Raw genomic sequence first — 23,799 nt, 5'->3', positions numbered from 1 at the left:
ATATATATATTAAAGGGTATATGCTGCTGCTGCTGCTGCTGTTGAACATTTAAGGAAATGGAAGCGGATGGATATATTATTTCTTCTTATTGGGCGGCATGGGGGCACAGCGTTGCGGTGTTGTGGGTCGCGATGAGTTCATGCCGCTATATAAATACTTGGCTTTCTTCTCGGATGGTTTCAAGATCTGCAATCGAACGAAACACCAACGAATAAGCCACTTGAAGTTACTGATAGTTACACACTTGATTGAAACTCACCTGGAATGAGCACATGAGCGTATCATCCACGGTCATCATGCCGCCAGCATTATCGAATTCACCGCAATAGTTTGGAGCCGAGAATAGTGTCACCAGCTGACGACGGGCAAAGAACTCATAGCCATCTTCCACAACCTAAGACAAACATTGGACAGATGTGGATTAGCACCCAGGACTGGGAAGAAGTGACCTAGGATTGCTCACCTGATGTGCACGACAAATCAAGTCGAGCTCGTGACGATTTAAGAATTTCGATACAACATCCACACCGAAAGTGAAACTAACACCACGATCGTTTTCACCCCAGCCCTGTACATCCTTGTCGGGATCACTCCAGAGTAGATCGCAGAGGAGGCCAGTATCGGGCACATCTGTGGGACGCATTAGGCGACGAATTTGCTCCATTCCCTGCAGATCGGGACTAAGTCCGCCATGACAACAGAAGATTTTCTCATCAATAATCGCAGCAACTGGCAAACAGTTGAAGCAATCTGTAAAGGTCTTCCAGAGTTTTACATTATAGCGACGTTTGCATTCATCGTAAAAGCCTGAAACAGAGAAAACCGAGAAAAATACATTTATGATCAATAAAATTAAAAAACTTCATTCCAAGTTGCCCGTTTATTTTTATTGCCACTGAATGCTCATCTATTCGTTTAGTCAAATGTTACGTATACGCACCGTGTTCAAGATTTACATCTTACATTTTAGAGATTTCTAAAAATCGGTCTCTCTACGCCTTAGAATAATGAAGATAATGACTGAGGTTCAACTCAACTGAGCGAGAGCGGGTTATCCACATTATCCACATATGTATATACACCTAGACCTCGCTTTGCGTCGTTTCGTTTTGCGTTTTTTCGAAGTTGCGTCGCTGTTTTATTAGTACTAATTTTCACTGTGCGTCGGTTAATTCTCGTTGTTGCGTTGTTTTGAGTTCGAGTGTTTAACTTTTTTGTTCTAAATCAGCCATTCTGGCAACGCCAATATCAACTTTTACCAACACTGCCTTTGAATTTTTGGCAGTTTTACGTTTTTCAACATTGCCATCTACCTTACCTACTTCTGTTTATAATTGCGTCTTGCAATCAAAACTCGGGGATGGTTTAGTAGAAATGTTCGATGTCTAACTCTAAACAAGAAATTTATTTAAATTTACAAAAAAAAAGCTATTCACCAAACTCTGGACAAATTTTTGGTGAACGAAGCCACTAAAAACTCATAAAGATAAATAATTGAATAGGTTATTTTGATTTAATGGAAACAGTTTTTTTTTTTAATGAATGAATGGAATAACATTTTTGTTTTTAAATGTTTACTTTGTTCAATTTTTCTTTCTAAAACGTAGCATTTTCATGGCCCGGGAACCTATCTTTGATCTTTCCATGGTTGTCTATAGAAAATCTTAATTCACTTTGCGTCGTTTCAGTTTGCGTCGTGTTTTTTTGGAACGTATCCCCAACGCAAAGCGAGGTCTAGGTGTATGTTGTTTATTTCCCGACTTGTCTTCTTGAAAACTCCCTCTAAACTCGAGACTTACCATAAATTCTATTAATACTGGCACACTCATGATTGCCGCGCAGCAAGAAGAAATTTTCAGGATATTTGATCTTGTAGGCCAACAGCAAACAGATTGTCTCCAACGATTGTTTGCCTCTATCAACATAATCGCCAAGGAATAGATAATTGGCAGCCGGCGGGAAGCCGCCGTATTCAAACAATCTCAATAGATCTGTATATTGGCCATGAATGTCGCCGCAAATGATGAGCGGTGCCTCCAATTCCAAGAGTATCGGCTGTTGCAAGAATATCTCACGTGACTTGAGACACAATCCGCGGACCTCGGCTTCCGTCATTTGCACCTGTTTACCGGTACGGCAGCTGCGCACTGTAAAAGTTCCAATATCATTTTTTAGTTTAAATAAATTCCAAAGAAAAAAAAAACAAATAAAAACCTCAAATAACAAAACTTTTAGCTTTTAAGCATTGTATTTTTCTGTTCTTACATATACAAAGAGTACAAATACATATACATATACATATACATATATATATAGGTATACATAGTTTATCACTATTTCACTATCTAGGGGAATACGAGGAGAGGTGGACGGGGGTAAACCTAGCAGAGTTTTGTTCAAGTCTCTCTTCTTGCTGGCGTGGTGGGTATAGTGGGACACGGGGGGGAGGTGAAGCAGCGAAACGAAATTACGCAATGCAGGAAGAATTACATATACACAGCAAGTTCTATCGACGCAGACACAAAGACGTCGACAAAAAAAAGAAAAAGGATACAAATGAGTGGAGTGGAGCAGAATGCAAAAGATTAAATGTGAAAGAGGACGAAAGAAGAAGAAGAAGAAGACGAGGACAACGACAACGACAACGGCGACAGCCACGACTTTGGTGAGCGAGTGAGAGAGACAATATGGACAAGCAAGCAAAATGTTGCATACATTGTGGCGCAAGTGAAATGTGAATTATCATGAATTTGACCTTCAATCATATGTATTTGCTGGTGTATGTGTGTGTGTGTGCGTGTCGTCTGTATTTTTATTCCACTTATTGTTTACAATAATTACAATTTGTTGTCACATTGCTGTTTATGAATAATTTCAAAGAGCTAACAAGTGGGCGTAAATATACAAACAACGTCCCTTTTTTTTTCAATTATACACATACATATGTTCTTCCTGAACATTAAAGTGGACTACTCAATACCATGCAACGCATAGAATGAGAGCATACGAATCCCAACTTTCTACCCCCAGTAAACTTGATATTCAAGCCATAAGATATAGGTCCTTGGGGTCGGAACACTAAATTTATATGAAAACCAAACTCTCTATCCATTGAATTGTATTTTTTTCTCGAGGTTTGTTAAAATCGGACTAATATGAAAGATATATTAGTTGGAGTAGTTCCCATCAATCAAAAATATACATAAAATACATTTGTTGTTTATTGGATAAATAAAAACACCTGATACAGACAATAAGAATCAGCAGTTTCGTCTTTCTCTCAGAGAAAGTGAGATTGTAAGTGCCATTAATCGAAAACTATGGGAATATCCCATAATTACATTTTCAGATATTTATTCCCCTCTAAGGTAAAATTTTATGAGTACATAAAAATGAGATCAATGTATCATTTTTTTCTACTTTTTTATAATTATTTGTTATATTTTTAGAAAAAGGTGAGATTTGTTAATGTCTACCACTATTATCTATTTCGATTGCCAATGTCTTGCGTTTGAAATATTTCAACTACTTTGGTTCTTTATAGACGAATTGGCTTAATTATAGTGACATAATTTGAAACACAATCCATCAAAGGATTAAAAGCAAAAGAGATCTCAAGAGAGAAGATGGGGCAAGGTGTTTGTTAACTCTCATAAAACGAATATATTTTGCAGTATTCGAAATTATGCAGGATATAGTCAAAGTCGAGTATAATGTCTACTTGAGTAATTGTTTATTTTTTTTTGTTCTACTGTTATTGCAATTAATTTTCTGGAAATGTTTAAGCCAGCAGGGACTACGGCCAGCAAAACTAGGTCGATTCACTTTCTCGCTCTATTCCCAGTTCAACTCGCACTCTCTCTCTCTCCCTCTCTCTCACTCTCCTTCTCTTTGGGTGTCTGTCCGTCTATCTGGCTGGGTGTGTGCGAAAACATACAAAATTTAATTAAAATTTTTGCATACAAACAGAAACAGGCTGGGCCAAAGCAGCATTGGCGCTCAAGTCGTCGTTATCCTATATATGTATGTATATATCCAAAAACAACTGAAACACCTGTGTCCCTGGGCAACAACAACAACAAGAACAATAGTTCAATTTGTTGTTCTTGTTGTTGATCTCTTAAAGCTTTACTATTTTAGTTTGTGTCGCCGTTTCTGACTATTGGTTAATTGTGAATTTAAGAAATTTCTTGCCCAAAAATTATTATCATTATTTATAAAGATTTTTAAATCTACAATAAATAGAAGCTGCTTTCTATTTTTCGATGGATTATCCTCTTTTATTGTGAAATTGCCGATAACCGATAATCGAACTTGAGAGTGAAGTATTGGCTAACGTCAAAAGTCACTTAGATACTTCTTACCAATACTTTTTTTTTTTTGAATAATGGTAAATATTTACTATAGCTACTCGGGCCCAAAACGCGCTTAAACTACATAAATTTGGTATCAAACAAAAGAGAAAAATTCCACGCACGACCTCAGGTGCGCCTTGGCGATTTATTATGTAGTTTTTGTGCAATTAACAAAAGAAAAATCATGTTTTTAGCGAGATTATAGCTAAAAGTAGCTTTTTCCGGCTGAAAGAAGCTGTCAAATTTTGAGATAGCGTTGCCAGATGCAAAATGTCGGATACTCGAATAAGCGCGCTTTTTGAAACTTGTGTTCACACTATTCTCAACAATCGAAAATATTGTTGAGTTTACATTATTTTTTTGATTTTAGAGAACAAAAATCCGGCTGCCAGAGCAGCGGAATATTCCTTAATTTTATAATTTAGAGTAAAATATTTAGCTGCCAGGGCGGTCAAACAACGCGCCAAATAAAAAATAGCATTTGCCAACACTGAAATCTAGCTTTAGCCGATTTTTTCACTTTTCAACACTGAAATTTCGAGTAGCTTAAGTAAATATTTACCATCGAAACCAACCAACTAACGGCTTTTTTTGAAACATTTAGCACAGAATCCCGTTTTCCAGACACTTTTAGATGGCCACTGTCTACTGTCCTCTATCCGTTTAGTGTCATCTCTCTGTGAGAGACTCGTTTTTGCCTCCTTACGCATTGTCCTTTGAAGTTATTTACAAACTCACTACTTTTTTCCCTTCCCTAAACCTCTCTCTCTATCTCTCACTCTCACTCACTGTATCTCTTTCATTCTCTGTGTTTCGTTCGCTCCAACTGTCTATGGAGTTTACTTATCTCTAAACCAGCTTAACATTTCCATTTTGCCAACGGAAGCCACAGCTAAAAGTTTACCCGGGCAAAGAAGGAAGCGGCAAGAGGCACCTTAGTGTTCCAGTTTACCTAACCTCTGGCAAGCAATCTTCCCTCTGCAACCCGCAACCCTCTTTTTGACCACCCTAAGGAGTTTTAAAGCTTATTTCAAGTCCATTGTGGTGAGAGTTCTAAGCATTTCTCTTCATTAGTTGCAAAGTTGTTAATCTGGAGAAGAATGAAATTTTCAAAGGATCTCTCTTAGTTCAAGTCGCTAATGCTGATCAATAGTCTTTAACTTTTTGGATGTGCTTCATTCTCATACTAAGCCAACATTTTTTCTCTCTGTGTTGATACTTATTTCTTTTTTTTTTGTCGACAGACCACGTGTAATATGTTTTTACATTTTTAATTTTCTGTCTAGAGGAAAAGACGAGTATGTGGTATGTATGTGTGTGTGTGTGTGTGTGTGTGTACGTATGGGGGGCGAATTGTTAATCATGATGAACCAGTTTTAGTCAGATGACAGCAGCAGGAAGAAGAGTTACTCTCATTCATTCATTTTCATGCCAACTCTGATGCACATCCTTTGCTTGTCCCTGGGCGAGGAACTGCTACTGTCTGTCGAGTGAGTGGGGGATGGAAGGATGCGAGAGATGCTACGTGATATGGTAGCATCTCCTTCACTCATGTAAAATGCATGACAAAACAAACACGCGCGTCTTTTTTGCTTACGCATCAAGTTTTCCTTTATTATCATCATCATCATCTTTATCATTATCATCGTCAGTTTCCTCCTTTCTCCTCTCATCTCTTCATTCTTTGCTATGTCTCTTTTATGCTGACGATAAAGAGAACCAGGGGAATGACTCACTGACTGCGGATATTTGCATAAAAATGCAAAATACAAGATACACGGTAGAGAACCCAGAAAACCCATATTGGCAAAGTCCTCATTATCAATATATATACATAATCTGAATGGCAATTGAAACATTCTAATTTTTCTCTCCACTGTTGTCTCATTGGCTTTTTCAATTAATCACAGTCAAATCTTAAAGTTCTATCATGAATGAAAGTAAAGGGGAAAGTGCTTTTAACGCAAAAATAATGCACGAGACTTTATGTCAACCGGATTGCGGTTGCTGATCAAGATTCTATATACTGTGCTTGATTTTAATACCATTCCACCCAAAGAGAATGCAGGGGTATAATTATGCAGGACATATGCCATTCTCCCTCGCATGTTATCCTTTTCCGCGCATAACTTAAATATGGGTTCACTTTACTCTCAAGTTGCGGGGTGGTGGGAATGGAAAGTTGAGGTAAGATAATGGCTGCCAGATGTTTTGCGGAAACTCGAAAGAAAAAACGAGAAAAACGAGAAAAGGAAACAAGGACTATGCTAATATATATACTATACATACATATGTATATGTTGGAGATATGCTAATGTAACACGGCATATGGTTAACGATGAGACCGCAACCCACAGCACACAATTTAACCACAGAACAGAAACAGAAACTACAGACAAGAAGTTGGCTTAAAACGGGAAACCCCTTAAACAAATTCGAAATATAAAAAAAGTAAATGTTTCATATCAACTGAAATAATTTGTTTATTGCAGCATGAATTTCTTAGAAAACCAAATTATGTGATGAATGTGTTTTTGTTTTTTAAAGTGCACAAAGGCAAAAGCAATCAATTTTCGACCGCACTCCCCCGCTTATTCCCACCGTCCCACCGTCCTTACGTTCTTTGGTCTCTTTGCTTTCGCTCTTTGCTCTGTACATTGATTTTTGATTGCTTTATGGAATATATGCAAAGGCCAGCTTAAAATTTAATTAACAGCTTGGTCAGTCGACCAAAAGCCTTTAAACAGGCGAAACAACCAACCATCCACCCAATCTACCCAAACATCCATTCATTCTATTGGCTTGCCAAAGGTTAATTTATACGTGTGTCTGTGTCTGTGTGTGGGTGTGGGTGTGTTTATGTGTCTTACAGTAAACTTACAAGAAAGTTTTATTTATTATGGCTATAGTTTAAAATGCTGAATTTGCTATTGGGATGGAGGATTTGCCCTTTCTTATTGCTCGCATGAAATAGATTTTCCTCTCACCCAATTTGATTGAATTAAGAATTGTGGTGACCCCCACCATTTCTCTCCCCTCACCACACAATAGGTTCAATGTCGAATTGGCTAATGTGTCCAATTGCCCAACCACCCATCGATTCAACACACACACACACACACACTCTCAATACACGACCTTTGCCTCTATTTGTGACCGCCTATGGCCTCAACTAACAACGGGGCGGGGAAGGGGAGCATTTTTTGTTTTTGGTAGTCATTAAGTGCCACGCCCAGACCTAAGGCAATCCGCCTCCGCTTGGCTCTCTGCGTGCTCAAGTAGAAATTCAAGCAAATGAAGCAAAGATAACAACCAACAACAATGACAGCGGCAAATAATAAATGTTGTTTCTTTAGAGAGACTTGGCGGGGGGGTGAGGGAGGAGGAGTAGGTGGAGAGGTGGTAACTGCTGCCAACGTTGATTAAGGACAAGTGCAAGAAATTTTTCAGGGGTGTGAGTGAGGTTTTTTTAACTTTGGGCGCCTTAAAGTAGGCAATAGAAATTACTTTATGGGTAAATCAAATAACGCCTCCTCCTCCTCCCCCCGCCCCCAACCCGAACGATTCGAGTTTTGTTGGTAAATGTTTCCGTTTCACATTGACCCAGTTCTTTCCCGTTTTTGTGACTTTGAGAGGCAAATTGAAATTAAATGTTTTCAAAAGGAAAAATATTAACAAATTCTTAATATTTTCTTATAGAAAAGTCTAAGAGCTTTTGTAATTAATTGAAAAATAGAGAAAGAGAGACAGAGAGAGAGAGAGAGCGCGCGAAAGGGGATCTCGACAAATCTGACAGTCTTAGGGCCAAATACTTTAGATTTTATATCGCCAAGCAAAAGATCCTCTAGCTCTAGAGGCGGGAGCCAATTTTGTGCAATTTCGTGACTAAAAGTGTTTTTTCATGCTGTTAAGAGCTTCCGTTTTACATTGACCCAGTTGGCTGTTCGTGTTCGGGGTTCGGGAGAGGGTTGGGGTTGGGTTAGCTTGGTGCTAACTAATTGGCTAACTGAAATTCGTAAAATGCGGCTCATGAAAATTATTTGCTTAAAAACTTGCAGCAAAAACAGAACAGAATGAAGAATACACGTGATCAGACCACAACCCTAAGCCCTAAGCTCCAAGCCCTAAACAAATTGTGCCAGTTAAGCACATTAGCACTGATTATAACGGCATTTACATGACATTTTCTCATCCACCCACAAGTTTGGTGTCGTTTCGTTTCGTTTCCATTCAATTCCTTCTCTAAGGCACAACACATGGCGTATGCGTAATATTGGGTACATATATTCTTTGAATATAGCAAAATCAAATTCTAATCCAAATATAAACAAATTCAAGCGGTAATTAACACAAAACAGCAAAAAGTAAGTGAAATTGAACAGCAAAAACAAAAACAAAGAAGAAATCGTTGTGCAATATAAAATGATGATTGAAAACAGAACAAAAGAAAAGAAGAAGATATGGTTTAATCAGAGAAGGTCAGACAGAAAAGCCAAATATTACACAAACAGATTAAAGAGAAAAGAAAATCTGCTTAACGAATCTTTAAAGTCTTATGCTGTTTGTGTTTTTTGCCAATTATCGTAATCCCTTTCAATAAAAGTTCAATGAAAAATCAAAATTAAATTTATGCATTATGCATGTTTAGCCTTGTGGCAATCCAAATTGATTTAATTTTATTGTGCATGAGTGTGTGTGTGTGTGTGTGTGTGTATGCATGGCCAAAACATTTAAATTGGAAAACATCTTAAATCTCAGTCAAAAGTTCACAACCCAAACCCAAGACCCACCGTTTATGCGGCCCACTGTGCATTGATGTGATCTATTCTACATATACATAGACACACATACATACAGCTGTGTTCAGAAAAATAGGAATGTAGTTGTCTTGCACAGAAACAGGAGAAAAAAAAACAAGAAAAATGCAAAATAGCTGGAATTTGTATATATTTCTCATAATACTACACATCTTTTGGATAATACTTCATATTTGTTTGCCTTCCACGGCTCAAAAACAAAATAAATTCTTAAATTCGTCTGTTCAGAAAAATAGGAATGGCTACTTAAACGTTAAAGAAAACAACAGGAACTTCACTTAAATTAACCTAAGCCGGTTAATATTATTGGTTGTAGTTAGTATTTTGTTGTATAATTTAAAACTGTGCGGCAACGACGTGGCATGGAATCCACAAGGTCCTGACAACGCTGCACAGATATTTTGCCCCATCCTTCTTGAACTGCCTGCCAGAGTTGGGCTTTGTTTGATGAATTAACATTTGCCACATGTCTTGATATCTCCCCATAGGTTTTCAATTGGGTTAAGGTCCGGCGATTGAGCAGCCAACCCCATAACATCAATTTTCTCCGATAAGAAATCATTTTTTTCCAACTTGCTAGTGTGTTTGGGCTCATTATCCTGCTGAAATGTCCATTTCAGCGCCATCTCCCAAGAAGCATAATGTTTTTCAAAATATTGACATAAACATTTTTATCCATTATGCCTTCTATTTGATGAATATGGTCTACACCATTGTAGGAAAAACAAGCCCAAACAAATAAAACTTACTAATGATAACTTTTTTATATTTGAATTCACTTTTTTTAAACTTTTGTAAAGGTTTAAACTTTGCGTTCCTATTTTACTGAACAAGCAACTTTTGATGCTCGTGTTGAAAATCATTGAAAAGAAGAAGAATGTCAAAAATTGTACGCTATTTTGTCGTTTACACCTAATTCTTCAAATTTTGTTAGCACCTGTTTAAGTAAATGGTAACACTTTGTCAAAAAAGTGCTGTAAGTGTCATACTAGTCTGCATTCCTATTTTTCTGAACACAGCTGTACATATGCAAACTGTTGTTTGTGTACAAAAGCAATTGCACATGGATGATGTGCCTTTTTTTCCATTTTTTGTTCAATATGTGTTTTTATATTCTCTATTTGGGTGTGTGTGTGTGTTGCTTTCTACTTCAGTGCGTACCACGTTGCGTATGCGCGCTATTTATAAAAATCAATTTCTTCTTTATGCCTTGGCTGCGTATAACATCGAGACAAGCAAGCGAAAGCGAAACGAAAATAAATAAATAAATTATGTTTTTTTAAAAGGAGAACATCACATCCCAAAAACAAATGAAACAACAACAACAACACCAAATTTTATGTAAAGTATGAATATGTGAGACTGAAAAGAAAAACCACAGAAATCTAAAGACCTGGAAGTTGAAGCTGAAGCGTTGAAAAGGATTTTCTTGTTGCATAATTCATAATTAACAATATTCGTAGGGCTGATTGATTAGGTCTGAAATGAGTCCTTATCCCTCTCTCTCTCTCACTCTCTCTGACTTTTTCTCTCTTTCTCTCTATATTTGCCTGCTGTTTACTGTATTTTTCAACCAATTTCAAACAATTTTTAGCGCGTGCAACAAGAATAAAAAAAAAAAAAACAATTCCGTATAAAATAAACATTTATTTTTAGCCTTTCGGCTTGTTGTTGGTTGCTTTTCGCTGCTGTTGCTGTTTGCTATTTGCCTCATCAACCTATTCCTATTCCTATTCTTTCTTTTATTTAGTTCGCCTCGCTGGCAAATTGGAAAATGTGGAAAAACTGTAAAACATAAGGCAAGAAAGCAAACAACAAGAACAAGAACGGTCGACCCACCAACCGACCGTCCGCCATTTAGCCCATTCCTCTCGCTCTCTCTCTCTCTCTCTCTTGGTCGCTCTCACTATTTCATTTCTTCCGCATAGACCCCCGCCCCCATTCTCCCCATACAACGATCGATTTTGCTGTGTGTGTGTATGTATGTGTCTGTTTGCTTCTTAGAATATTTCTCCAACTGCATTCATTTGGCTTTGTCATCGCCTTTGGTCATTTATCGAGCGATGTTTGTGTAAACTAAAGATAGAAAGAGAAAACCATAAGCCCGACGAAAGGGCGGCAGAAGAGTGCACAAGAGGGAGAGAGAACGAGAGAGAGAGAGAGAGATGGGAGAGGGGACACTCTAGTTTATACGTAGAGAATTAATTTTACTTTTCTTCGTTAAAATTCAATCGAATCATTTCTGTGAATCATTTTGTACTCTACATTCTTGTGAAACGGCCAAAACAAATCAAATTTCACAATTTCGATTGTTCCTTAATACCAATTTCTGAATCTAAATTGGAAATTTGTGCTAAAAACAAAGTTTCGCTTGAATAGATCTAAAATCTCTACAAATGTTTCATTATAGAGGAGGGTATATATCTCTTTAAGAGCATAAAAATTACTTTAATACTAATAAAATCGTTTTTCCTATGGCATAATATTGATATTTATTGAAAAAATTAAAAACTGTGAAATCTATTGCAATAAAAAGTCTCAAAAATATGGGAAATTTATGAAAAAAAACAAAAAAAGATAACAATTTTTCATTAACATATGCCCATTCTCAAAAAGAGATATTCTAAAAAATCTAAAGAATTAAGCGAAACAATTGGGAAACAATTTGTAGATAAAGTCACTTTTAATTCCATGTAATTGAAATGATTGATAAAAACCAAATGGATTTCCTATTCCAAATCAGTCAAGGACTTTTCGAAATGACGCGGGGGGCTCTTTCTCTCTCTTTCTCTTTCTCTCTAAATTGTTTTAATCCCCTCCATGCATATGATTTATTAAACATTGCAAACGAGCTATAACAAGGCCTTTATGAATAAATTTTATTTAATTTCTTTTTTTTTAATTTTCTACGGTAACAGAATTAGTTGGGTTTAGTTTAGTTTTTACCACACACACACACACACGGAGAGAGAGAGAGAGAGAGAGGGACATATAGCATTTATATATTTATATATAAATAATCTGCAATTTGTATCTATAATATCTATGTAACTGTTTCTCTCTCTCTGTGTGTGTGTGTGTGTGAGTGCAAGTTCCATTTTATTTACTCGGGGGCCTTGCTTAATTAGCGTCTCGTTATTCTTGTTGTTGTTGTTGTTGTTACGTTGAAGCGGAAGCTTTGCCAATGTTACGTTTTCCACTTTTCGCTTGTCCGTCCGTCCGTCCGTTCTTTCCCCAAACGTCTACGCTGATTCATTTGGCATGTAAGTGATGCGTTTTCCACTTTATCTTATCGTCAAATACAATAATTAAAAGACGACAGAACAACAAAAACAACAACGTCGTACATGACCTTAAAAATAGACCACAATTATAAAACAAAAAAAAAACAAATATATATATAATATTTTAAAAAGAAAAACCGAACAAAGAGCCAGCATGAAAAAAGAAGAAAGCAAGTGACAACAAAAAATAAAAGCAATTTTTTGGCCTGCCAACATGGCGTATGAATAATGAGTTTCCATTCCAAATGAGGGCCACAGATTCAATCCTCCATCTGGACAAAAAACAAACAACAACCCCAAAATACACACACACACACAAACAACATTAGTTTTTCTCTAATCATTTTCTATTTGTTCTATTCGCTTGACTCGACAATTGTTTAAATATTTTTCTATTCATTTGCCTGGCCATTATTTGTTAATTAATAATTATAACAAAAACAAAAGAGAAAACGCTCCACTAAAGTCTTAAGGCGACCTTGCCACCTTGTCGCACCCTTAGCTTTCCATTGAAAAATATTTCAATTTATTTATTTATCCATTTTTTGTGTTACCTTGAAAGTTTTACAATTGTTGTTTAATATTGTTGTTGTTGTTGTTTTTACTTGATGTTGTTGCGATTCGTTGCCATACGCATTCAAATATTTAATTGTTATATTTGCTCTATATACATACATATATAATGATTCAAATAGGTAGGTAAAAAAAAAGAAATCTTCAATGACCATGTGAGATATAGAAAGTATTCATAATTGGGCCCCCCTTGGGGGAAGAAATGAGGGAAATTCCGCCCCCTAAATTGGAATTTTACATCTGAAATTTACCCTCAAAATGTCTGATTTCCCTTCCCAAATGCTTGATTTCCCCAATCAAAGGAATAAGCTAGATCCACCACTGTAAATAGGACTTCTATATTGAATTGAAAATCTCTGAAAATAATTCCAAGAAGAGTCAACATAAAAAATCAGAATTGTTTGCTGATTTTTGTAGGTGTCTCTCTTTGCCGTTGAATATAACAACATTTAATGGCATTCTCTTGATTAAACCAAAACCACTTTTAGCCTTTAAACTAAAGCTAAAAACTTAAACCTTCCACTACCTACATACCTGTTAAACGAACAAACTATAAGCACGGTAAGTATGTGATGAAACATTTCACCTTTTTATACCCTTGCAAAAAGGGTATATTAATTTTGGTCAGGAGAGTGCAACGCATAGAAGGAAGCATTTCCGACCATATAAAGTATATATATTCTTGATCAGCACGACGAGACGACCTCAAATAGCCATGTCCGTCCGTCCGTCCGTCCGTCTGGATCAACGCAAACTCCTCCTAGACGTAAGAGCTACAGAGCTGAAATTTTGCATGTAGGCTTGTATATACTGCAGGCGTTGTATATCTCGGATTCAGCCGGATCGAACTACTATATCATATAGCTCCCATACAAATGGCAAAGTCACGAACAGTGACTTTTCTTAATAACTTCGTTATTTTCTGAGCTATTGTCGTGAAATTTATTATTGGTGAGTTTATTACACATATAAACAAGTGTGCCAAATTTGATCAAGATCGGGTGACTATATCACATAGCTCCCATGGGAACGATTTTTCGAAAACGGTGACTTTTGTCAATAACTTCGTTACTTTTGACGCGATTGCTTTCAAATTAAACATTTGTTAGTTTAATATATCTGTTAATGACTGTGCCAAATTTGATAAGGATCGGGTAACTATATCATATAGCTCCCATAGGAACGATCGGTGGAAAATAGTGACTTTGATCAATATCTTCGTTATTTCCTATGCTAAGATTGTAGGCCGTTCTTTCGGACACATTAGCCCTCTTAGCTTAAACGTTTTTCCACTTTGATGGCTATAAAGGTAAGGAAAGAGTTACCAAAAATGTTGCAAGGGTATACAAACTTTGACGCGGTCGAAGTTAGCCCCGGCCCTTTGGTTTTTTTCTAGCCTTCCCCATCACCTAAACCGAAACATTACTTTGTAAGGAAAAAAATGTCTGTGGTGTTGCTGCCACTTTCCGCAATTCCACTTTTTGCTTGATGATGGGTCACAACAACAACAACAACAACATGCAGGTGGTAATGTTTTTAAAATAGACACCCTACCCGAAAAAAAAGGAGGGGAGAAAAAGGGCGCAGGAAGCCATTACCAGGGCATGTGGGCCGACGCCACGCCTTACCTTCTTACCAATTTAATTCTGGCCTGTGTGCCGTATATTTTGCAAAGGTCAAGGCATTTGGCCAACACCACAACAACAACAACAACAACTATACACACTGTGCTAGGTGCTTTTAGTTCTTGGTTTGTAAATGAAATGAAATTTAAGCCATCTCCGTGCATTCTTTATGGTTAGCTTTGAGGGATTAGAGATCATATCAAACGATATAGACCTCAGAAGGGACACCATTCACCAAGCAATTAAGCTTTGGGTGGGTTTTCAAGTGGAATCGTTGAATGGTTTGTAAGCCGCTTAAAGTTCTCATAACTCTCTCTCTCTCTCTCTCTTTTTTCTCTTTCTGTTACTCCTTTCTCACTTTCATTTCCTTGGGGAAATTCTCAAGAGACCGAAATACTAGAGTTTGTTATCGATGAAAAGCGGGTCATCATGTCATGTTTTATGCTGGCAGCTGCGATGACAACTGACCCCTAAAGACTCCCATCCACCCCTTTGTCCCTCTCTTGTCCCCGGCGGCTCTGTTTACCCTTTACGCCATCTTGATTTTTGCTCTTGTTTCTTACTTTTGACCCAGCCAAGAAACTTTGTTGATTTATATTTTTGTACAACGACGCTCATGAAATTTGCAGTCACTGTTAAAGTAGGGCGTGGCAACACAGGGCAACTCGGGGCAACTCAGGGGGGGGATGTCCAGGCAATGGGCATTAAAATTGCATGCGCACAAAACTATGCAATGGATTCAATGACGGGGATGGGGGACAAAAGGCAACAGCAGCAGCTGCAGCACAAAAAGTAAAGAAAGAAAAAAAAGTTTCAGTACAGTTCTCAGTTCTATTCCGGAATGTGTCAGCAATTAGGACAACTAAGAAACGGGGCAAAAGTGAAAGTGGGAAGAAGAGCAGAGAGTGCTTCACGTATGTACAGTGTATGTGTGTGTGTGTGTATGTGTGTGAGTGTCTGCAAGAGCATCATAAATCATCCAACCAACCATCCGCACCCAATGGGCTGACTGCCTCCTGGACAGATTCGCTCGGTCGGTCGGTAGACGACAAAAACCTCATGACGTCAAAGACATCAAGTGGCTCTAACTACCACACACACACACACGTACGTCTGTGTGTGGGCGTGCAAAGGTGTGAAACAACCCACATACAGCAATTGCTTCATCGACCAAAAAGCCAAAATTGTGACTTCAACACTTCGCCCACCTTATATACTGGGCCGGCAGACATAACTCCCTAACGCCCCCTCCCTCCCCTCCCCTCATAATATAGAATGTAAAGTTGATTATTCCATCTAGCCCATGATGATATGAGGTTTTCCTTACCTTACAAAATCGCAATTGTAAGTTATAAATCAAAGCTATTGAATTTCCTTTTTCAATGCCCCTCTCCCTCTCCCTCTCACTCACCTCTCTCTGTCTCTTTCTCAGCGTTATTGATTTATTCGCACCTGAGCAGAAAGGGGGGAAATAACATGCTGTTTTAATGAAACTTTTATCTCTATTACTAAATTAGATTATGGCATAAAGTAAAAGAAAATATATTCTTTTTAGCACTTTGCTTCTGGCTAACTAAGTCAAAAGGTCAAATGTATTATTAAGTTGCATGTACCTACTAAAAATGTGTGTGTTGCGTGTGTGTGTGTGTGTGTGTGTAGAGACAGAATTACATTTTTCTGTTTCTCTGTGTTGTTTTTTTTTTGGGTCAAATGGTCAGGTTTTGGTGGTCTGGCTTCAGTTCTGACCTTGAAAATTGAACGAGTAGGTATGCCACGTTAAGCTCTCAAGTATCCTTTTTGGCAGAGACTTACACCCACACACACACACATACACTTAAGCACACATACGCACGCACATGAGTGTGTGTGTGTGTATGTAGGTAAACCATTAGCCACAACATTTTTTGCGCCGCTGGCATTTCTCGTCGTTTTCTTTTGCTCGATTTTTGTTTTGTTATTTGCCAAGTGCACGCAATGTGACAAACTTACAACGAGTGGGCGGTTTATAAGTGGGCGTGCCGGTGTTAGGAATGAGAAATTATAGTGTCTATCATATGTATATATAATGTTCTTCAAATTATTTGCTCTTTGTCACTTTTCCCTCCCTCCGTATGCGTGTGTGTGGAGAAATCATAATTAAAACAACTTGCCGTTGTCATTAGCTACTTTCGCTTAGGGCAGAATAAAATAAACAACTAAGTAGAGACCGTAAACTAACTAACTCAACTCGATTAGAATCGTATTTACATAAATCATGCCCTTCTTCTTTAATGATCAAACTTTAGTCGTGGAATTAAATAACTGTCAAAGTAATGAGTGCAATAACCAAAAGTAATTCATCTAAAAATAATCTTGAAGTACTCTCAGGGTAAGAGGAATTCATCAGGGAATGATTAACCCTGACGTTTTTCTTGACATCAGCAGAAGTCAAGAAGAAGCCTTTCTTCTTCGTCTTCCTTCTTGGCCTAAAGTGAGTAATTAAGGACTTTCTATGCCTTGTCTCTCCGCCATTCTATTCTGCATTCTATTCTATATTCTATTCTATTCCATATTCTATTCTATATTCTATTCTATATTCTATATTCTATTCTATATTCTATTCTATATTCTATCCTATATTCTATTCTATATTCTATTCTATATTCTATTCTATATTCTATTCTATATTCTATTCTATATTCTATTCTATATTCTATTCTATATTCTATTCTATATTCTATTCTATATTCTATTCTATATTCTATTCTATTTTTTATTTCTATTCTATATTCTATTCTATATTCTATTCTATATTCTATTCTATATTCTATTCTATATTCTATTCTATATTCTATTCTATATTCTATTCTATATTCTATTCTATATCTATATTCTATTCTATATTCTATTCTATATTCTATTCTATATTCTATTCTATATTCTATTCTATATTCTATTCTATATTCTATTCTATATTTTTTTTCTATTCTATATTCTATTCTATATTCTATTCTATATTCTATTCTATATTCTATTCTATATTCTATTCTATATTCTATTCTATATTCTATTCTATATTCTATTCTATATTCTATTCTATATTCTGTTCTATATTCTATTCTATATTCTACATTCCATTCTATATAGCTAGTTAGCTAGCTATCAGCTAGTAAATCAAAGTCGTCTCTTTTCTAGTCAAATGTAATCAAAAAATACTTAAATGCCAGAGGCAGTAATCACCATCATCATTATCATAGTCATTATCATTATCATTATCATCTTCATGCTCCTGTAAAGGAAAGCTTAGCAAACCCAAAACAATCACCTTAACAATTTTCCTTCAATCTAGTTATTTATCCTATTATTGCTATTGCTTTTGTTATTGTTATTATTATACACCACGCTGATTGACTCAAGTGAAGGTTATGACATTCAAATTCTATTTTCAATCAGCGCCGCACCAAACAAACTCAGAAGAAGTCGCCCTTTCCGCCCCCGCCACCCTCAAGCACGACGACGACTTTAGCATGCGACAAACGACGGGACAGCGCATTGGATATGGATTTTTGGCGACATCGACAACGACAACGATGACGATGACGATGACGATGACGACGACGAGTCAACCAACTCAATTATACAAATATTATACAAACATTAGAAATGCATCAAAAATAACGAAGAATATTCAAAGGCACGGAATGGAATTTGTGCACGAAGAAGCCGCATTAGAGTGAAGTGGAGTAGAGTAGAGTGGAGTGGAGTGGAGTGGAGTGAAGGGAAAAGGAGGTGTGAAGGATCAACTCAAACTGTCACTGGGACAAGGACAGGACAGCTAAGCGAAACGAGTGGAGTAGAAGAAGTAGGAATAGAAATAATGTGTGGCAGGTACATACAATTTGTTTGTATTCTAAATATGTGTAAGCAGAAGGAAGCCTTGGCACACTGTGTGTGTCGTTTGTCGTTTGGCCTCCTCCTCAAGAGAGACACTCATCCAATCGATAAGACCACACGACAGTGTCAAGTCAGGTGTGGAAGGTTTTCGGTAAATGATCTTAAAAGTCTTTATTCTCTCTCACTCTATCAAAGTTTTCCGCATGTTTTTCTTTTTAAGTACTCTGTCACACTTCAGTGATTAAGTGTAATTTAATGTACCATGAAAAATACATAGCTATTGTTTTATAATTGTACTTAAAGTAAAGATTTTATGGTTTTTTTGGGAAATGGGAAAAGTAGCAAGTCTTAAGTGTCGGCTGTTCCCGCCGTGGAATCGATTATTTTGATCTTTTTTCGATCAATTATCGATTAATGCAATTCTTGTGTTGATCTCATCACTAAATTTAGCTAAAGTGCATAAACAAAATATGATATGACTAATTTAACCCAATTTACTGGGGGGGGGGGTCTACTACCATTTTGCAATAAAACACTTTACTCGTATATTTTAATGATGATTTCTGAATTTTGTGTTCAAGTGTAACTTGTCATTGGGTCGGTCGAGCCAACCAACTAGCATTCACCTCGTCACCCACTTTCGTTCTATGCAAATATACAAATGATTTGTGTAACCTTCATTGAGTTCAGAGTTCTGAGCTGTGAGTTCTTCTGTGTTGTGGCTGTGGCTGATTAGCGATTGTTTTGTTTTATAGTCGGGGGCGGGCCAATCATCACGTGAATGAACTTGTTTGGGTTTGTACACGACAACACGAAAATCATTCGCAGTGAATTGAAGGCAGCAGAGTATACTATATCCTATATATAATATATGATATTGTTTTTGAGAGTAAGGGAGAAACGATATTTTATTGTCGCGTGTCGCCCACTCGAGATTTCTTTCTACTGCGCTACAAGATGGAAGGATTTCTCTCTCACTCTCTAGAGATAGGGACTCTGTGTGTGTTTATGTATAATTTGCAGAGTACTATGTGTTATATATATATATATCTGATGATTGCAAATTTATGGTGTGATGACAATTAGATTTGGGGTTTTGGCTTTGACTTGTGGTTGGGGTACATTGCATAACGAGAGAGGGAGCAAAAGTGAGACAAAAGGGGGAAAAATCTCAATTGAAATAACACTGGGTGGGGGTGGGGGTGGTGGATGGGTGTACTGTACAGCAGCAGTAGCAGCAAAAGAAGAAGTGTGACTATAAGTGTATGTACACAACTGTACCTAACACAACACAAGCTTATAGCCCATTCCCATCGAACAGCATCTATTATCGCTTTTACCATCCAAAGGAATATTCTTCTCTAACACAGTTCAATTGGTTAATTCTTAAATTTGGTCAGATGCATCCCCCTGCAGTTCTACAACTTCTCAAGGATCGATTTCTTTTACCCACACATTGTTTGACTATTGCCAAGTAAATACAAAATTTCAGGTTCTTACCCTGTTTTAAAATTTAGTTTTGGTCTTTTTTGTTAAACTAATTGAAACTTAATTCGAATCCTTGTAGAAAACATCTATTTATCCTAAGTAGTTTTTAATTATCTAAAATATTGTATCGATAACTTCTTTATTGAAGGTATTGCCTATCATTAGACATTAGTTATAAATTGTTCTGGCGATTTTCAGATTCTCTTCCAAAAGAAAACCATCAAGAATCAAAGCAATTTTTGAAAATCCTATTCTAATTTTAATATGCAGCCAGGAGGAAGGTCTCCTAAGGCGGGTGGGGCGAAACCTTCCATTTCACTGTTTTCCATATAGTTTATGCCCCTATGTTCCCCGTAGATAGCGATCTCTTAAGAAAGAGAGAGGACACACACTATTCTTAACGTTCGTTTGCTCTGTTCAATCTTTTTACTTTCATTCCATTTTGTCTGTTCGTTTTTTTATGTGCTTTTACAACACTACAAATACTTTTCATTATAGGAATACTGCGAGCGCTTTGTGTGTCTACTAAGTGAAATGATTGTTGTTTTACTTTAATGAGAATTCAATTGAAATTGCTTTTAAAAATAAACTCGTGTGTGTGTGTGAGTGTTTGGAAATTTTGTGTGTTTTTTGTTTTAGTTTTGTTTATACCAAATTCAGCAACGAAAAAATCACGTAATTTCAATCTCGATTTCTTTGGCTCCTCACGTGGATGATGCACCGTTATCTGATCGCCATCCGCTGAGATCATTGTTTCGCTGGGCGGCGATATTGAGTATTGTTGCAATAGACGACGCTGCTGCTCGGTAAGATCGTCCAATGGATCTGAGCTAGAACCACCTGCACCTGCTCCTGCACCTGCAGCGAATGAAGTGCTGCTGCTGCTACCACCACTTGTGGGCGTGGCAATCGATGATGTTGAAACAACAGCAGCGGCAGCCGCTGCAGCAGCAGCCCCACCAGCAGCGGCCAATTGTTGAGCAATGAGCAGCTTCTGGGCATGCTCTTCGGCCTCTTTTTGTTTTTTGAAATCTTTTTTTTTTTTTTTGTTGATTGGGGGTTTTACATATACATGTATATATATATATTTATATATAGTCAAATCAACTCAAAGAGAGTAAGGGGGAAGTATGGGGAGGAAAGGAAAAGATCAGGAAAACATTGAGCCGAATGGGGGCAAATCATAAACAATTGTAATAATATAATTTTGTAAACTGAAACAAAAAAAAATCTCACATCACACAAACACAGCAACGGGAAACGGGAGAGAAAGAGAGAGAGAGAATTCTGGAGTCACCTGATCCATCGATCGATACAAAAGTCTAGGACTATAGACTAGAAGTCATCGATTTATTGCAGATTAAATGACAAATCAACAAATGAAGACAAAAGTGGAAAGCGGAGAGCAAGCAGCTCTAAATTTACACAATGAAATCAAAAAGGAATGTGCAAAAAGTCAAATGAGAAGGAGAACAAAGGAGAAGAAAAGTTTAAAAGCCAATAGAACTTAGAACTTAGAATCTTCAGGAGAATTGTAAATTTCCGCAAGGTTTTTTACCTCTGAACCTGTTTCAATTTCGATATCCAAGAATGATTGTCTCTCCAAAATGCCTGAATTTTCTCCTGATTGGAACGAAAAACTAATTTAAATAGGCAATTAATTTCTTTAGCAGTCAATATGGCTTTCCCCATTCGATTTGTTGTCGAGCGAACAATGAGATTTGCGCGCAGGATATGGAGCAGGCTAAAACGACGTCGTAAGGACGACTCAGACTAGACGGCTCAAAAATCAATTTCAATTTGCAATTTGACAAATGAAATTTGTGCCGCCGCCTCTGATGATGATGATGAGATGATGCCGCATAGATCAAAATTAATGATATTTTTATTCCCTCCAAGAAGAAGACCTTGAGTTGAGGTTGAAGAAGCGGAAATGTAGGATGTAGAACGAAACACGAGAACGAGAAGGAAAACGAAAACGACAAAAAAGAAAATGCAATTGCAAATGCAATGTCCACTCGATCTGTGACCCCTCCAACCCCCTTCCCATTTGTGACCTGTCGCATTTGCGAAATGAGATGAGCGTTAAGCAGCTTAGAAAGAGAGGAAGAAGAAGAGGTACAAATTGTAAACTATTTAGCGTTTACCCGTTGGGGTTAGTTGACGTTTTTTCGTTTTTTCCTGATATGATGATGATGATGATGACACAAAGTGTTGAATGTTGCAAAAGCTTACAAAATATTGGTTAACATATATTGATTTCTCATTGACCTTTCTTTTGGGGGGATTAGTTTAAAGCAAATAATAATAATAGTAAATGAATTACTAAGAGATGTTATCAGGAGAAATGCGTTTCAATGGCGATAAAAAAAAAAAAAGAGAGTTATCGATATCAGAATATCGGCATTTTGGGGCGGTCTCAAGTTAGTAAAGACTAACGGTATTCGCTCTCTTCTTGCCTTGCCTTGCCTTGGCATGCCTCTCCCACATAATTGTTATCAGCCGACCTCCCCTCCCCTCCACTCCTCTCACATCTCCTCCTCTTGCCACTCCCTTTTATTTCATTCTCATGTGACTCCGTTTCATTGCTTCTGTTTTGCTTTTCACTTCTTTTATATGTATATTTAGTTGTTGTTGTTGTTGTTGTTGCCTTTGAATCATTATCATTATCAGCTTTATTGTTTTAAGGTTTTTTTTTTTGTTTTTATTATTTTTTTTCTTCATTTGTATTTTTAATGAACGATGACGTCATCGTTGGTTAATGCTTTTTTGCACAGAGCGCGAGAGAATGCCGCAAACGCGATAAATAAAACAACAACAACAACTACACGAAACGAATCCAATAACAAAAATGATCAAATGGATGCCTTATGTAAAAGTTAATGAGACACAACAACAACAACAACAACAACAACTTCTATTACATTTCGGAGAAGCAATGAAAATCAATTTAATTTAATTGATACAAAAGTCAAATTTCAAAGAAAAGGGGAAAAGGCTAACAAACATACAAACAACAACAACAAGACAAGAGACCTTGTTATTGCCCTTGTTGTTGTAGTTGTAGTTGTTGTTGTTGTTTTAGTTGCCATTGCTGGCAAATTGAACAAGCAACAAAACAATATGCAATAATTAGAAAAACTGCAATCTTTTGGCCAGTAGCTCTCTCTCTCACTCTCTCTCTCTCTCTACCGACTCAGCACACACACACGCATACACTTAAACAAATTTAGGTTATAAATTAAAAGAAAAGGGCATTTAAGGGGCCATGTGTGGGTGGGTGGATTGTAGGTAAGATTTTTGAGTTAGGTGGGTGCGGGCCGGGAAGGGGAAGTTTAAAATTTGTATTTCTTTAGGTTTTTTGGTACTTACTTTCCAGCAGCCGCTGTATGAGACTGTCCACATTTAAATCGAAATCGCTCATTTTGACCAAGTGGCTGAAAAGTTCTTGGCCGCGTTTTTTTTTCTTTCCCTCTCTCTGTCGCTCTCGCTCTTTCTTGGTTGGCCGATGTTGCTGTTATTCCAATTGGAATTTTGGCGCAACAATAGCAACAATGTTGTTGTTTTTTTTTTATTTTTCTTTTCCTGCACACACACACACACACAGAGACGCACGCACGCACGCAAACACACACACACACACGCAAAGAGACACTCACAGCAATGGTAGTGTGGTGCCGCCGCAAAAGGTAATTTCACTTTTTCGAATTTTTTTCTTTTTATCTATGTTCTGTTCTCGTGTTGTTGTTGTTGTTTGTGTTTTACATTCGATTTTTGGTGCTA

The 23,799-nt window shown here is 37.1% G+C and overlaps 1 protein-coding gene across 2 annotated transcripts; it reads right to left on the bottom strand.

The window, feature by feature from the left end:
* LOC6641098 (serine/threonine-protein phosphatase beta isoform) lies at positions 1 to 23,589 on the bottom strand. 2 transcript variants are annotated; one of them, XM_002064269.4, is made up of 6 exons: positions 23,389 to 23,589; positions 20,668 to 21,048; positions 1,801 to 2,148; positions 465 to 808; positions 261 to 395; positions 1 to 187 (listed from the first exon to the last, which is right to left on the bottom strand). In XM_002064269.4, the coding sequence occupies exons 1-6, from the start codon at positions 23,438 to 23,440 to the stop codon at positions 77 to 79; spliced, it is 1,371 nt and encodes a 456-aa protein (XP_002064305.1). In that variant the 5' UTR covers positions 23,441 to 23,589; the 3' UTR covers positions 1 to 76. The 2 variants fall into 2 exon arrangements, with proteins under 2 accessions (XP_002064305.1, XP_015034104.1); XM_015178618.3 differs by lacking the exon at positions 20,668 to 21,048.
* Positions 23,590 to 23,799: the final 210 nt, after the last annotated feature.

Source organism: Drosophila willistoni, assembly GCF_018902025.1.
Source record: "Drosophila willistoni isolate 14030-0811.24 chromosome XL unlocalized genomic scaffold, UCI_dwil_1.1 Seg141, whole genome shotgun sequence".
In the NCBI taxonomy this organism is placed as follows: domain Eukaryota; kingdom Metazoa; phylum Arthropoda; class Insecta; order Diptera; family Drosophilidae; genus Drosophila; species Drosophila willistoni.
The sequence above is the reverse complement of the archived record's forward strand: the minus strand, read 5'-3'. Positions and strand labels throughout refer to the sequence as shown.